The 17,607-nt window shown below is 40.7% G+C and overlaps 1 protein-coding gene and 1 gene segment (V, D, J or C); both read left to right on the top strand.

The window, feature by feature from the left end:
• LOC130872023 (T-cell receptor beta-1 chain C region-like) overlaps nucleotides 1-17,607 on the top strand; it is a 448,908-nt gene that overhangs the window by 423,474 nt on the left and 7,827 nt on the right.
• On the top strand, nucleotides 7,570-10,810 carry LOC130872101 (trypsin-4). Its single transcript, XM_057765912.1, has 5 exons — nucleotides 7,570-7,609; nucleotides 8,552-8,708; nucleotides 9,609-9,862; nucleotides 10,253-10,389; nucleotides 10,661-10,810. The coding sequence occupies exons 1-5, from the start codon at nucleotides 7,570-7,572 to the stop codon at nucleotides 10,808-10,810; spliced, it is 738 nt and encodes a 245-aa protein (XP_057621895.1).

Below are 17,607 nucleotides of genomic sequence, written 5' to 3'. Positions count from 1 at the left end.
AAACAAGCACATGAATGGCACATCACTGAGAACTTTAATTGAGATACTGAGATATTGAACCACAACAAAACATAATGAAAATACCAAAAACATAGCTGTTAGAAATGAAAAATTCAAAAACTAGAAAAAATATATATATAATGGGAAGTATTACACGTAGACTATACTAAACAGAAGAAGGAATATCAAGAATCAAAGAAAAGACAGAGAAAATACTACATTCAGCCAACAAAACTGACAAGTAGGAAAAGTCACGTCTTCTCAAGAACTCTGGCATCATGATCAAGAGTTCACTCCTGAAAATAAGTAATCCAGAGGAAGAACGGAAAATAAAATCCAGTCACAGAAAATCAGTTTGATAAAATTACATCAGAAAATTTCTCAAATCCAGGGAAAGACATGGACATTCAAAAATCGTGAGTAAACACAGCCATAAAAGAATATCTCTATGACATAATTAAGATGGAAAGACTACACAACAAGGAAATAATAAAACTGGCCATAAAGAAAGCAAACTCACAAATATAAACCCATCAGAATAACATAAGACTTCTGAGTTGAAATCCATATGAGGAAAGGGGTACAGAATGATATATTTCAAACCCTGAAAGTAAATCACTGTCTAGTATATACTAGAAATCTGTTCAAATCCACATGGAATAAAATCCTTCTAAGAAGAAACACATACATAAAGGATGCTTGAAAAGCTACTGTGGCATACTAAAGCATCAAAAATAGCTTTGACATACCTCATATATTTCATAAAATAAAAATAAATACTATAGGGGAAATGTTGTCACTTAAGAGTGTAATCATGGCTCTTTTTTTTTTCCTGAGAGACTTGCTTAGACCCTGATGAGTAGCATTTGCATAAGGATGTGATGTTACAGAATTTCAGAAACCTGATTCTTATGGGTGAGGGTACTTCCTACAGAATGCTGAATCCCCTGCTAACATTTCTTTTACCTCCACCATAGAAGGCCTCACGGAAGCTCCCATGGGGTACTAGTGATTTTGAAATTCCTTCTTTAAGGAAAACAGTCATCGATACTTTAGTGACTTATGCAAGATAACTTTCATTGTATTGCTTTCTTGATTTTAACCCTCTGAATTCAATTGACCTGACCATTTTTTGAGGAAGTGTGTATCCTCTCCGAGTTAGTCGTCATTATAGAAGTTAATCAGCTCAGAATATTGTGATTATCATCTCAAAGTCTGAATTCATCACTGTAGCTAAGAGTTGCCAGTTGTGGGGCTGGAGATGGAGAGATGGCTCAGATGTTAAGATCACTGGCTGCTCTCCCAGAGGTCCTAAGTTCAACTCCCAGAAATAGCATGGTGGCTCACAGCCACCTGTAATGAGAGCTGGTGCCCTCTTCTGGTTTGAAAGCATACATGTAGGCAAAACACTGCATACATAATAAATCTTTTTAAAAATTGACAATAGTTGCAAGCCAGTATGAAAACTGAAAATCTTTCTATGTAAATGCTGGGAAGCATTCAGAGAGGTAATCTTCTTGACTTTAGAAAGTATAGTCTTTCTTTCCTATTAAGCACAGTACTGAACTAGAAACAATAGTTACTGAGAGACTCCCAGCAAACATCATGATAATCTTAATAAATGAATCTTCCTTTCTCTAAGCCATGCCTAGTCACATTTGTGGACCAAAGAAAGGAGCCCTGGAATGGGAAGACGACACAGAAAATTTAAATCCAGGTAGGTAGGATGAATGGACCAGAGAACACAGGTGAGAGGTCCCAAGATCCAAGTGAGAAGACAGACTTTTGAGAAGTCTGTTTCTGTAAAAATGACTTTTCTGAAGCTTGAATTGATTTCTCTTGCAACGAGAGGAGAATATCTCCTTATCCATGTCTCTCATTCTTTGAAGTTCTGTAAGTGTCCGCCTAACTCTCCCATCATTGTATAGCACTTTGATAGTTATAGACAAAGTCTTTATTTTTCCTCTGGAATTCTGCATAATCTGTGAATGTTTTACTGTTATTTATATTTCAGAATGTTTGATAAGCTACTGTGGTATATTAAAGCATCAAAAATAGCCTTGAAATACCTCATATACCTGATCATTAAAATTGTCTTTTTAGTGTTCCTTATGAATGATCACACTGATTTTGTATTTGTTTATTTTCTGCCATTACCTAAATTTTAAATGTCTTCCTTATATGGCTATGGTCTAATATGAAAATTCTAATTATCTAGGAGTCTTCCTTTAAAAACATGCCAATGCTTTCTCAAAATTTTATAGATGAAACATTCAGCTTTGTTTTTATTTTGTTTTAGACTAACTCTTTTTTAATGATTTTTATTTTTTTTAAATTTCATTTTGCATTCCAATCACAATTTTCGCGCCAACCCCTCCTCTTGCTACCACCACTCCACCTTCCCCCACCCCCACCCCCATCCACTCTTCCCGAAAGGTAAGGGCTTTCATGGGGAGTCAACAAAGTCTGGCACATTAACTTGAGGCAGGACCAAACCCCTTCACCCTGCGTGAAGGTTGAGCATGACATTCCACCATAAGGGATAGGCTCCAACAAGCAAGCATGCATCAGGGATAGATCCTGGATAGATCAGGGATAGCCCCTCAGATAGTCCAAGCTTCACCACTGTCTCCCACATACAGAGGGCTTAGTTCGGTCCCATGGAGACTCCACAGTTGTCAGTCTGAAGTTTCTGAGTTTCCATGAGCTTTGTTCAACTGTCTCTGTAGGTTTCTCCATCGTGATCTTGACTTTTCTTGCTCATATATTCCCTCCTCCCTCTCTTTAACTGGATTCTCAGAGCCTGGCCTGGTGCTTAGTTGTGAATTTCTGCATCTGGTTCCATGAGTGATGAAGGCTCTATGATGACAGTTGGAGCACCTCCCCCCGCTCATTCCACTATTGCTAGGAGTCTTAGCTGGGTTCATCCTTGTAGATTTCTGGAGAATTTCTCTAGCACCAGGTTTCTTCCTAACCCCATAATGTCTCTCTTTATCAAAATATTTCTTTCATTGCTCTCCCACTCTACCCCTCCACTCCTCTCCCATCCTGATTCCTCATTTCTCATCTCCAACTCTTTCCTCTTTACCACACCCCTTCTGCCCCAGTTTACCCAAGAAATCTCATCTAATTTCCTTCCCAGGATGATTCATGCATCCCGCTCAATGTCCTCCTTGTTACCTAGCTTCTCTGAAACTGTAAATTGTAGTTTGGTTATTCTTTTCTTAACATCTAATATTCACGTATGAGTGAGTACATACTGTGTCTGTCTTTCTGAGTCTCGGTTACCTCACTTAGGATGGTTTTCTCCAGGTCCATCCATTTGCCTGCAAATTTCATGATGCTGTTGTTTTTAACAAATTAATAACACTTTATTGTGTAAATGTGCCACATTTTCTTTATCCATTCTTCTGTTGAGAAGCATCTAAGTTGTTTCTAGATTCTGTTACAAATAATGCTGCTATGAACATTGTTGAGCAAGTGCCTTGTAGTATGATTGAGCATTCATTGGGTATGTGCCCAAGAGTGGTATCACTGGTTCTTGACGTAGATGAATTCTCAATTTTCTGTGAAACCACCACACTGATTTCCAAAGTGACTGTACAAGTTTGTACTCCCTCCAGAAGTGAAAGAGAGTTCCTCTTACCCCACATCCTCTCCAATATAAGCTGTCCTCAATATTTTTGCTGTTAGCCATTCTGACAGATGTAAGATGGTATCTCAGAGTCATTTTTATTTGCATTTCCCTGATGATTAAGGATGTTGAGCAATTCCTTAAATGTTTTTTGGCCATTTGAGATTCTTCTGTTGAGAATTCTCTGTTTAGATCTGTACCCCATTCTTAAATCAATTATTTTGTATTTTGGTGTCTAGTTTCTTGAGTTCTTTATATATTTTTTGGAGATCAGCCCTCTGTCAGATATGGGGGTTGGTAAAAATTTTTTCCCATACTGTGGGCTGTCATTTTGACTTATTGACCATGTCCTTTGCTTTACAGAAGCTTTTCAGTTTCAGGAGGTCCCATTTATTGCTTGCTGTTCTCAGTGTCTGTATTACTGATATTATATTTAGGAAGTTGTCTCCTGTGCCAATGTGTTCAAGACTACTTCCTGCTTTCTCTTCTATTAGGTAACTGGATTTATGTTGAGGTCTTTAATCCACTTGGATTTGAGTTTTGTGCATCACAATAGAGATGGATTTATTTGCAATCTTCTATATTTCAATATCCAGTTATGCCAGCCTTATTTGTTGGAGATTCTTTTTTTTTTCCATTGTACCATTTTGGCTTCTTTGTCAAAAAAATTTAGGTGATCATAGGTGTGTGGACTAATGTCAGGATCTTCAATTCAAATCTACTGATCCATGTATCTGTTTCTATGCTAATACCAAGCTCCTTTTATTACTATAGCTCTATAGTTTGTTGTCAGGGATGGTGATACCTCCAGAAGTTACTTTATTGTTCAGGATTGTTTTAACTCTTCTGAGTTTTAGTTTTTTGGGGTATATATATATATATATAGTTGGGTATTGCTCTTTCAAGGTCTGTGAAGAATTGTGTTGGGATTTTGATATGAATCGCACTGAATCTGAAGATTGCATTTGTCAAGATGGCCATTTTCTTCTTTTCAATCTCATTTTATTCATTTTGTTTTTAACAAAAGACTCTTCCAATCATCCAGGCAGTGGTGCCACATGCTTTTAACCCATCAGAAGGAAGGTAAAAGCAGACAGATCTCTGAGTCAAAAACAGCCTGGATCAAAGGTGAATCCAGGATAGCCAAAACTGATACACAGAGAAACCCTGTCTTGAAAAAAATAAAAACAAAAGGTCCATTTAGTCAATTGACAATACTTTTAAATTTAATGTATACATTATGGTTGGGTAGAAATTTTAGTGCTGTGCACTCCAAAATAATGTATGGTAAAATTAAAATGTATACGATTTATAAGACTATTTTAATAAATTATTTATGTTTCTGCTCATCCATAATAGAAGAATAATTGCATCCAAATACTATACCACTAACAATGACAAAACAAAATTCAAAAAACATAATGTGCTATAAACAGGGATAGAAATGAACAAAATACATTTTATGCATGAATGAAATTCTCAAAAATATGTGCATATTTAAAATGTAATTTATAAGGAATAAGCAAGAAAATGAGAAAATGAGGATAAAAAGAGGAAGATATTTAAACTCAAATATAAAATAAGAAAAAATATGTATATGAAGTCATGAAAATAAGAATAAAAAACCCAGGTATAAGATACCTTTAAATAAAATAAATATTAAATATGAGGATAACAAAAAAAACAGTTTAAAAAAAGGAAAAGAGAAGAAAACTCAGAATAAGATAAAGAAGTAAGACCTTGCTGGGCCCTCTAATAGTGTAGCTTATTAGAGGGAGGGTTTCAAGTTCTGCCTGGAGTTTATTTTACATCATTTCAGTTATCACCAATTGATGGCATCCCATCCACCTTGTAGGATGATGACTTTCATGCTAAAGAGACAACAGAAAGACTCTACTCTGCCAATATGTGAAGTGCATGCCTGCTTTCAAGTCTGAGGTACAGAAATGCTTATGTCCCCAGATGGTTCCTTTTATACAGAGTGTCAAGGAACAATCCTAATCTCCGTTTGGTCAAAAATCATTTCTTAGATATTGTTAATCTCCTAACCGTGGGCCACCTGCCAGGGCACAAGGAAATAGGCAGACACTAAAGCAAACATCTCACCACTAAAATAGAAGTCTTGCAAACACACCCCAACCAGCAGAATGCTAACTACATTGTGGAAAATTCTAGAATACACAGAGAGAAACCATTTAAGTCTATAAACACAGAGGTGTTTACAAAGGTGTCTGGAATGCACCTGATGAGAGTTCATGGCCAGGTAAAGGTCTGAGACAAAATACAACGTGGAATGCATTCCGGAAAGACGGGTGCTTACAAAAGGAAAGCGAATGTGTAATTTGTCCCATGAGGACCTCTTAGTTGACAGTCACCTGCAACAAATCTCACACTCTGACAAATTCCATAGTTTCTTAGAGTCTTGGGGAAGCATGCCAGTTTCCGATTAATTTCTTGGGTAAAAACGAACCCTTGTGCATCTATCCTTTCTGAATACCTCATACTAAAACATTTGTGAAAAGTAAAAATGTAAGAATTCCTAAATCTGTCAGACACTGTTCAGTAGGTATGAGCTCAAAAGCCTTTAGGTTGGGTGTAGGTTACAGAAATGAGAGCATTTAGTAGAGGTACTTCCTTGTAATGCTGGCCTAGCAATGGCAGGAATGGGGCCCCAACAGAACCTTTGAAACCCATGTTGGCCTTTCCTGTAGCTCATTCTGCCTTCTCCATCCTCCAGTCATCGTGCCATCTCCAACACAATCGCCACAATTATAACCAAGCTTTTACACCTTTATTTAGCATCTCTAGAACAATCAATACCTTGCAGAAACTTATATATAACCTCAGCTCCAACTCACACCTCCCTAAGCCTCTGGTCAGAGTGGAGAAAGTGAAAGATAAGCAACTGATGCAAGGCTCCTCCAAGTGACTGTATAATTAATTCAGATTGACACATCGTCTGTCAATAAGCTCCTTTGGCCGAATTTTACCTTAATAAATGGAGGACTGTGCCTAGCATAGTTCTCTTGCTATAAACAAAATAGAAAATTACAGAGTCCCTCCATATTTATACACAGCTGATTCTCTGATCAGAGCCTAGACTCTATCCAAACATTTTCTAATATCTAAAATATCATGCATGCTATTAGGTTAGGAGGTGTCTTCCTAATATGGGATATTTATAATTAGTGCAGTCGTCTGGGTCCTTGATGACTCTTAAAAATGACACGCGATGTTAACAAATGCAAAAGGGGAAAAAAAGACTGCAGTTCCGGTGTAAGTGTTCCATCCCTGTAATGTATCCAGGAAGAGCCTACTTAAGTTTTCTCCATGTTGTTCAAGACCCCTGCAACCCATGAACCTAGTTAGAGAATAAAAAATAGTTGAAAGCTCAGATTTGTAAGGAACTCTGTACTTCCTGCTTTTCCATCGTTGCTGCTCTAATTGTGGACCTCAGGGCCCTCTAATTTCTTCTTCCTATTCAGTGGATTCGTTGGCTTCTCAGGTGAAAGGCTCAGGCCAGGCTGTTTCCAAACAGCTCCACTAGCTAGCTACCAGAACTAGGCCATCCTCGAAATTTCTTAAATTAACATCCACAAAGTCAGAGTATTTCTAAGGGTCCTAGACACTTTCTTCCTAACACTCATCTCCTCAGCCTTAGGAATCCCACTGTGTGTGTGTGTGGGGGGGGGGGGGGGCTGGCTTGACTTCCCCTGCTTGCTCTCACTCTCTGGCCTGAGAAAAAACATTTCCCTGTCACCTGTAAGTCTCCTAGTGTCAAGGGTACCAGACATCAAAGCTGATGCAAGACTCTGGGAAAGAGAAATGTGCAGTTGTGTTTGTGCAGGACAATGCCCCCTCCACTGTTATGCCTTCCTCTCTCTAGGGAACTATAAAGACAAGTTTTCTCCCCATACTCACTACCCTCTGCCACCATGAGTGCTCTCCTGATTCTGGCCCTTGTGGGAGCTGCTGGTGAGTTCCATGCCTTTCTCCAAGCTCTTTCCAGCCCACTAACTAGAATGTATTAACTGTCCCAATGCTGTCTCTCTATCTTCTGATAGTCTGTCTCACCAGCCTCACAGATCTTCTCCCCTATTTTCCTGGGCTCTCATTCTTCATCTTTCTCACTTCCCCTTTAATCTGCTCTCGCCACCGCTCTTCTTTGTAATTGGTGCCAAGACCAGGAACTATTGAAAGGTGGGCCTGGCAGAGGTTCCGTGGAATGAGCCAGCATGCCCACTGCTTGGTCCCAGTGAGCCTGTGATACTTCATTCTTAAGGAAAAGTGTGCCTGAAGACACAGAAAACATATTTTTGCCCACGATTTGACCATTAGAGTTCTGCCTGGGTCCTGCCTGTTTACTGGGGTTCTAAAGTCCTAAAATAAGGTTAATCTTAACAGTCACACACTGAAAGTTAAGAAGTGTTGTTACATTGCCCAGTTGCTGTGCTCTCCCTGTGTCTAAGGTGGCTGGGAATTCCTTCTGTTCTGGCCTCAGTCTATAGTGCTGATTTCTCTGGGAAGCTGGTCTAGGTCAAATCATCCTGATATTCCAAAAAAAAAAAAAAAAAAAAAAGCCAACATTCGTGTGGCACAAACAAGTAAAGGTGACCATGGGCAAAACTGGTTTCTAATGGGATCCCACTAAGTGTGTTCTTAGGTAGTTTTTGCTGTCTCAACTCAGATGCTCAGAAGAGATTTGAGCACTGTGGGAACCACCTATCTGTATTGCAGAGCCCAATACTGGGAAACCCTAAAATCTATGTTATGTATTGGAGACAGAGTGATCCCAGTTTTCCTACAGTCAATAGGCTCAGTAAGAAATCTTAGGATTTAAGCTGACATAGAACCAATGGCTTCACCTTCTCACACCCTGATAAACTGGCTTGTTTTCATTTTTTATCTCCATTCAAGTTGCTTTTCCTGTTGATGATGACAAGATCGTCGGAGGATACACTTGCAGCGAGAATTCTGTCCCCTACCAGGTGTCTCTGAACTCTGGGTACCACTTTTGTGGAGGTTCCCTCATCAATAACGAGTGGGTGGTATCTGCAGCTCACTGCTACAAGACGTAAGTGATGGACCTGCCTGCAGAGCCCACAACCCTGGGTCATATTAAGAACATAGCACTTGAGCAAGTGGTTAAGTTGTAAGGTGAATGGGGAAAGCCATGGAGAAAAGTAGTTGCTGGCAGAAGTTCAAGTATCATGAGCAAGAGTGAAATGTGATACCAGAATAGGAAGCCTCTCACTTCCTCAAACAAACTCATACAATAGCAAGGATCACAGGTCATTAAACCAAGAAGAATTTATCTTGCTATCCTAGACACCAGTGAGAAAGTTAAGCAATAACTTTGTATAAGGACCACTAGCTAAAAAGAGTAATGAACTCAAAGTTTTCAGAAATACAGCTAAATATTGGTGAAATCAGTGCAGTCTCTACTGTATGTTCTCAGCCCTGAGTGTGTATCACACAGATGATGTGTCTTAAAACACTGAACCCAGGCTGAGATTCTGGCTCAACTGTTCTGGAGTTGAAGCAAGAATGTAAATTTCTCTCGGGGTCCTATATCACACTGGTGTGGGTCCTGGTGTAACACTTTGGTCTTCATAGGATTAGGGCCCACATCATTGTTTTTAACAAAGTGAGAAATATTATTCAGAATGTTACTATTGTAGCTAACAAATACTCAGAGAGTGGGATGTGCATTAAATATCACCTCGGGTCCACATCCCTGGATATATGAGGGGCTGTGGTATGGCAGATTAAAAGCCAGTTCAAACTGCACCCCTTTGTTTTATACCCTATGTACTGACAATCTCTGTAGATAAAGAGGCCAGGATGCCTAACCAGAAATTGTCCACCACTGAAGAACTTTTCCTTTAAGGCAACCTGAACATGAACCTTTGGAACCTTGGGTGTTTGGGGTAATGTACAAAACCCTCTCTGCCATGTCTTTTCTTTCCAACAGCCGCATCCAAGTGAGGCTAGGAGAACACAACATTAACCTCCTGGAAGGCAATGAGCAGTTCATCACTGCCTCAAAGAGCATTAGGCACTCCAACTATAGTTCAAGAACCCTGGACAACGACATCATGCTGATCAAGCTTGCGTCCCCTGTGGCCCTCAATGCTCGAGTGGCCCCTGTATCTCTGCCCACCTCCTGTGCACCTGCTGGCACTCAGTGTCTCATCTCTGGATGGGGCAACACCCTCAGCTTTGGTGGTGAGTAGAACCAGTCACCTGCTACATCCCTCCTTTCCCATGTTTTCCAAAACTAGCCATGTCTCCAGATTTGAACTTATTGACTTTTATGATGCAAATATGTTTGAAGTGCCAACTAGAATAGAATTATAGCTGGTACCAAATGGATACAAAATACTAAGAAGTCCACCCCTGTAAGCTAAAGAGGGCAAATATATGCTGTTATTATACTGGAAAAAAAGAATCAACAATGGTCAATTTATAGATTTAGAAAGCTATAATTCTTTGCTAAAATTTATACTCTTAATGATCTCTCTGGTAGTTACCAATGGTGTTCAGGGATAAAGTATTGTTCCTCAGGGTGTTCTAATGCATATTTCTTCTTTCTTTGATCATTACCTTTCCTCAAAGTGAATAACCCAGACCTGCTCCAGTGCCTGGATGCCCCACTGCTGTCTCAGGCTGACTGTGAAGCCTCCTACCCTGGGGAAATCACAAATAACATGGTCTGTGCTGGCTTCCTGGAGGGAGGCAAAGATTCCTGCCAGGTGATTGGCTCCCTTTGCATATGAAGCCCCTGCTCTCCTGGGAGTGGGATTTGCAAGCTTAATGTTGTGAGACTAGCAGGTTCACACAGTGGGATCAGGGGCAAGTGAGATCTACTCTGGATGTGATTTCATCTGATTAGTAAGATTAGAGGATGTGTTTCAATGAAAAACAAATGGATTCACAAGGTAGCTGGAATGAGGTCTTAAGGTAAGAGTAGATGTGATCCTTTTTCTTTATGGCCCTTCTTTAAACACTTTTTCTCCATTCCAGGGTGACTCTGGCGGCCCTGTGGTCTGCAATGGAGAGCTTCAGGGCATCGTCTCCTGGGGTTATGGCTGTGCCCTGGCAGGAAGTCCTGGTGTGTACACCAAGGTCTGCAACTATGTGGACTGGATTCAGAACACAATTGCTGCCAACTAAAAATCCACACTCCCTCCTCAGTCCTGCATGTCAATAAAGTGCATTTGCCCTCATTGCCTTTTCCCCTGCCTGACCTCTCTAGCACCTTAGCTCTGGGAGGAAAGCTCTTATCTGAGACCCTGAGATCAGAGTCTCCATGGAAATTTATCCTGGACTGCAAAATGGGCCTCATGAGATAATCAACAACAGCACATGAAACACAAAAATAATTTCAGTGAAATCGTAATGGGGAGTTTATTTCATTTTACTTTTTCAAAAATATGTCATGTCTGAATAATAGAGCTAACGATTTTTCTTCCTTAGTTCTTCAGTGGGGCTTCAAGTTGTAATGACTGTTGTGGTTCACAAGACTACTGATTTCTTTGACTATGGCAGAAACTCTTTGTATCCAATGTAAATCTTAGTGATGCTGACTCTCTACATAAAAAAAAAAAGTTCATGCCAATGCAGTTCTACTCCATCCTAAGAGTGGGGGTCCTTAGATAAGGTCTCACTGGGCAACCGCAATTCCCACTGGATCAAGTAGAATTTCCCCTCCCAATTTCCTTCCCAAGACTCCTTGCTTTATCCCATTCCCAAACTCTAGCAGACATCCCTCTCCACACTGCAGGCCACTTCTGCTACAGAAGCAAACAACCTAACTGCAGATCTTCAAGTCTCCTCCACAACCCAAGCCACATACAGCTCTCCTCCAAGTCCAATCCCCCAGTCTCATCCCCAGCTCTGTAATAGACTACCAGGTGCAACCTCATCTCCCTCCCTGACCCTGTGTCTAGTCAAAGGGGTTTTCTCCTCCAACCTTGTTTATCCCTCCACTCACCTCCTTCTCTTAGTCTCCACACAAGCAAACATTCCCCTGGGAAACCACAGGCCACTAGGAGGCAGGCAGTCTCACCTCCACCTCTGTAGCAGATCTCATGCTGAAACCTCCCCCTACTCCCTGTCCTATCCCATCCCTGTCCTCCCCCGACCCCCACCCCTGTCTCCTCCCCCGACCCCCACCCCCGTCTCCTCCCCCGACCCCCCCCCCATCTCCAACAAACAGTAAATATCTCCTCAAACCTCCTCCCACAAACAATACCTGCCAGAGAGGCAAGTAGATCAATAAAACATGCATGGGGGGGGAGGGCTTTAGACCTTCATGCTCCCTCCTCTCCTCCATATCCAAGCTCCCAGTTTCATCCTCAGTTCTGTAGCAGACTACCTGTTATGGACTCTCCTCACTCTTTGCCCACATTCCCATGGAACTAAGCAGATCCTGGTGAACTTCTGGATTTCCTCTCTCCTGTAGACTCCCTTAGTCCCCCCACAGCCCATCCCATTCCTAAGTGTCATCTTCTAATACCTAGGAACACATTATGCCTAGAACACTACTAGCCACACCTATCAGGATCCCAGAGGAATTTCCTACCAGGCAATGCACAAATACCACACTCTCCTAAGAACTAGACAGGGCAGCAGAAATCAAGGAATTAAACCCAACCAAAACAAGACTAGATATTAGCAACTGGATTTAAAATCTTTCCAAACCCTAGATACCAGCACAAAACTATAGTCAATAGCAACCAGGACAACATGCTTTGAATAGAATTCAGCAACCCTACTATAGTAGGTTCAGAGTATTTCAGCGTAGCTAAACTGCAAGAGCAAGACATTAAAATACCTTTGTGAATATGAGAGAAGTCCTTTAAAGGAGAATGAAAAAAAAATCCTTAAAGAAATCTATAAAAACTAAAACAATGGAAGAAAATAAATAAAACATTTCAAGATTTGAATGAAGAAATAGAATCAATAAAGAAAACCAAACTGAGGAAAATTTAGATACAAAAATTTAGAAACTCAAACAGGAATTTCAGAGGCAAGCCTCGCTAACAGTATACAAGAGATGGAAGAAAGAATGTCAAGTCTTGAAAACATGACAGAATAAATGGTCAAAGAAAATGTTAGATCTTTCGAAAGAAAACGTGGTACAAAACATGTCCAGGAAATCCAGGCACTGTGAAAAGATTAATCCTAAGAATTATAGGAATAGAGGAAGACAGAGAAAATATTTTCAACAAATCATAGAAGGAAATTTTTCTTATGTAAATAAGAAGACACCTATCAAGGTACAAGAAGCATTCAGAGCACCAAAGAGACTGAACCAGAAAAGAGAGTCCCATTGACACATAATGGGCTTCCCTTGTGGTTCTTAACTACTGAACCATCTCTTCAGCCCTGACTCTGAACCTCTTGACAAGAAATCTTGCCTTCACTATCCCAATACCAGTGATTAAAATAAGTCTGCTATGCAGTAATTAAGCGAGTAGAGCTTTGAAGAAGAGTGGAGACAAATGTGATAGAAGACAACTTTTCAGAACGGTTCTGAAAGAACATCCCTTAAAGAGCATCACCAGAATCAGGAGGACTTAGCAAAGAAAGCACTAGCCTGCACTAGGCAAGTACTGAGTAAGAAATCTTGGGGTGGGCTCAGTAACCTGTGCATTAGTGAACCTTCCAGGCCGCTCTCATCTTGATGAGACTCAAGAACCAGTGTGCTAGCAACGCTCCTGCATGCCCAGTATATTACTGCACACCACAATCCCAGCAATAGGAAGGTGGGCGCAAAAGAATACAAGCTTGTATTCAGCCTGGGCTGAATAGTGAAATACCAGAAGAGGCTACACAACAAAAACTTGTCAATAAAATAAAATAAACCACACTCTGCTGTGTTTGCATGAATTATCTCACTTAGTCCCCACAGCTGCCTAAAATAGACATTTTTATTATCATTACCCTTACATATAATGATATTTATAGCTTAAAAGGCTTAATAACTTGCCCAAGTCCTCTAGCCAGAAAAGGTGACCTTATGAGTCCAGTCAGACGGGAACCAGGATTGGACTTCCCAAGAAACGAAAGTGTCAGCTAGGGGCAACAGCCCCAGAATTCAAATAAGGAGTCTCGACGAGTGTGACCTTTTCACTGTTTGCTAACTTGTCGACCGCCTTGACGGGTTACTCTGTCTAGGGTCTGTAATCCGCCTGGCTGGTCAGTTATTCCAGGGTCACGGAGAGGTACCACCTGAAAGACATGGGCTGAAAAGAGGAATGAGGCTAAGCATATTTGTTGAAGCCTCCGTTTATTAAAGTCATGGTTACAGCTTATATAGCCCCTGGATGAGGAGCTTGGGGGGCTGGGGCACAGGATCTTGCCACGTGGTCCATGCCCGTTATGTAGACCAAGAGATTACGATCGGTCAGGTCACGATTCCTTGGTCAGGAAGTCACAAGTTGACCCACCTAGTTCTCTAGATAGTTTGGAATGTGAGGCGGGCTCCGTTAACAGATAGCTCTCTATTAACAGTTAATTTGGGTGTGGGATAGGCTTTGTCAATAAAACTATTCTCAATACAATTGGGAAGTGAAGCCCTCTGCAAAACTCCTCATGGCGGTGCTTCCTATAATAATTTGGGGGGACATGGCTCCTGACACTAACTCATTTTAACTTCTTCATGTTTTAGTTCCTGAGAAACCCACCAGGACAGGACGGGCTGAGAGAATCACATTAATATTCTAAAATTCTGAAAATTGTTCTTGTGTAAAACGCGTTTGTGTGATTCCCCATCTAGCCCCCTTACCACAAGCACACCTTTTTCTATCTTTTTTTTCCTTTTTATTTATTTATTTATTAAAGAATTCTGCCTCCTCCCCACCCCCACCTCCCATTTCCCTCGCCCAATCAAGTCCCCCTCCCTCGTCAGCCCTAAGAGTAATCAGGGTTCCCTGCCCTGTGGGAAGTCCAAAGACCATCCACCTCCATCCCGGTCTAGTAAGAGGAGTATCCAAACTGCCTAGGCTCCCACAAAGCCAGTACGTGCAGTAGGATCAAAAACCCATTGCCATTGTTCTTGAGTTCTCAGTAGTCCTCATTGTCCACTATGTTCAGCAAGTCCGGTTTTATCCCATGCTTTTTCTGACCCAGGCCAGCTGGCCTTGGTGAGTTCCCGATAGAACATCCCCATTCTCTCAGTGTGTGGGTGCCCCCCTCGCGGTCCTGAGTTCCTTGCTCGTACTCTCTCTCCTTTTGTTTCTTTCAAAATGTGTGACTCAGCCTGGCGTCAAACTCATCATCCTCCTGTCTCAGCCTCGCCTCCTTCAGCAAATCCTACCAGCTTGTGCCACCATAACCAACTCAAACACACACCTTTAAAAAGAATCCTTTCCTGCCCCCACAGTGTTCTGCACACTCTTCTTATCCCCTCTACTGGCTAAGCCCAAATGGCAATTACTTAGGACAAAACAGTAAAGTAAAAGGCTTGTTTAGGGATGCATGCCTATATTCCAAGTACTAGGGACCCAGAGGCAGGCAGATTTCTGTGAGTTCGAGTCCAGTTTGGTTTGGTCTACATAGTGAGTTCCAGGACAGCCAGAGCTACAAACCTTGTCTGAGAGAGAGAGAGAGAGAGAGAGAGAGAGAGAGAGAGAGAGAGAGAGAGAGATTGAATAAGGAAAGGCTGCCCCCTGCTGTCCATATATATGAATGACTACAGCATGATTTCTGACAGGTTAAAAAAATAAATGAATTAGTGAATAAACTAGTGAGCGAGTAAATAAAAGAATAGATAGACAGGCAGACGGACAGATGGACGGATGGACTGACGAATGGATGGATAAATTTTTATTTTATTTTATTTTAATGTTGCCACCTTTGTATTATGTCTCAATGCCCAGATGAGAAAACTGGAAAAATGCTACCAGAACCCATGACACTAAGACACATGGTACTATTATCTTCAAAACCAGAAAATATTAAGATACCCAGCTACATGATTAAAAGAAAAAACTCTGGCTTAATGAATAAATTATTGCTAGGAAAGGGTTGTAAGAAATCAAAAGGTGAAAAACTAGATCAAAATAAAATGTATAGCTCAATGGAAAAAAGAATGAAGAGTAGATTTTACTACTTTCCAAACAATCAAAGTGACTGACTTTTTTACTCCGGCTTACAGTGGAGTTGAGTCACACAGACTGTCTCCCCTATGCCCTGCATCAGTTCAAGGCCCCAGGAGCTAGCACTCTGGGGTTAACCAAGTTTTACAACTTTCTGTTTGGCCCAGGAAGTAGCAGGCCTCCTGCTGTGACAAAGGCATACCTAAGAATATCTTCTGGCTATTTATTTAATTGTGTTAGCAAACCCAATCCTAGAGACTTGATTCAGAAGCTCAGCTCAGGGGAATTGGCTAGAGATCTGCACCCTGACAAGCTTCCTGAGGGGCCCAGGCCTCTAGGAGTTAAAAGAGGGTCACAAAACAGCTTCTTAATAAACCAAACTTTGGAAAGAGTAATACCTTGAAGCTAAGTACTTTTTTCAGCAGATTTTCATATTTTTTATATAAAATGACATTTTATTAGTTTTATTCCCTTTGATACTTTTTTTTTAAATTTAAAACAAGTACTATAAGTATATGGCTCCAAAATTGAAATCCTGCCATAGAATTAGCACTGAGAAAAGGGCTGTGCTCTGTTTCTGTACCATCGTTTTTGGGGGCAACGACCTGAGATCCCCTGCTGTTGTCGTTGGGGGGTAATGGCCTTAGTTTGCTTTGTCTTTTTACCAGCTTTTCTTTTTGGTTTTATTTTGCAGTTCTGGTGACTCAAACCCATGGTCCCATCATGCAAGCAATTACCAATGAATTGCTGTCAGCCTTCTTTCCAGATTTCTTTACAAAAAGTCATATAAACAAGTCCATTGGGATGATCTTTAGTTAATTCTTATGCCCAGTCCCCATGAGTTCAATCAAAAGCTGCCTACACCAATGCAATTCCCCAGTTTGTTCTTTGCAGTTAACAGTGAGTGTGAGAGAGCACACTGATATGACACAGTTATTGCACACTCGTTTAAACTGTTTTCGTTCCTAAGCTTTCTGGACTTTCGGAGACAAGTTCTTTCTCTGTAGATCAGACTGGCTTTAAATTCATAGCGATCTTTCTGCCTCAGCCTCCCAAGTGCTAAAATTTTATTTGCATGCAATTGTACCTACAAGGTCAGTTTCCTGGGGTGAGATTTCTGGGTGAAAATAAAAATGAGAACGCACTTGTTGTTTCATTGTTGTTTCTAGTTATTTTCTGTATGGGTTGATTTTATCATTTTATATTTCTGCTAGCAACAAATAAACTAACATCTTTATTTCTCTGCAAAGTCAAAGAAAACGGTCTCTAATAGCCCAATTTTCAAACTGCTGCAAGGCATTCTTTCAATGTGTTTTCTTGGTATTTTGGTATTACCACGGTGAGAACTTTTCCCTATGCTTAAGCACCATTTTGTTATTTTTTTTTCTCTAAAACATCTGCTATTTGCCTTTGTTTTTTGTTTTTTGAATTGAGCTGTCGAATTATCTCCTCATTGATTTTTAGTCCTAGTGGTGAGAATTGCAAATATTTCCCCAGGTTTTCATTTAGCTTTTAATTCTGTTTCTATGTCTTATACAAATGTGACAAAATTACATAGTCAAGTCTATCTTTTCTTCACCTGAGTTTTAAGTCACTACTTGACTGGCAATAAAAGGAAACATCATGGGGTGTGGAGGGGATACGCAGGACATGCAAAGGCAGGTTGGATTTCAGAGTCTGTTCATCTGCTGTCAAGATGGAGTCTCAAAGTGAGGACCTATCTGTAAATTGGCCAAACTGGGCTCAAACTCACATATCTGCCTGCTTCTGTCTCTCAGTGCTAGGATGTGTGGGCTTCCACTCCCTGCCAGACTCATCTTGAGCCAGGAAAATTGAAATATCTACCGATGCTTTGAAACGTCTTCA

This window comes from Chionomys nivalis, chromosome 1 (assembly GCF_950005125.1).
Source record: "Chionomys nivalis chromosome 1, mChiNiv1.1, whole genome shotgun sequence".
NCBI classification, from domain to species: Eukaryota; Metazoa; Chordata; class Mammalia; order Rodentia; family Cricetidae; genus Chionomys; species Chionomys nivalis.
The sequence above is the reverse complement of the archived record's forward strand: the minus strand, read 5'-3'. Positions and strand labels throughout refer to the sequence as shown.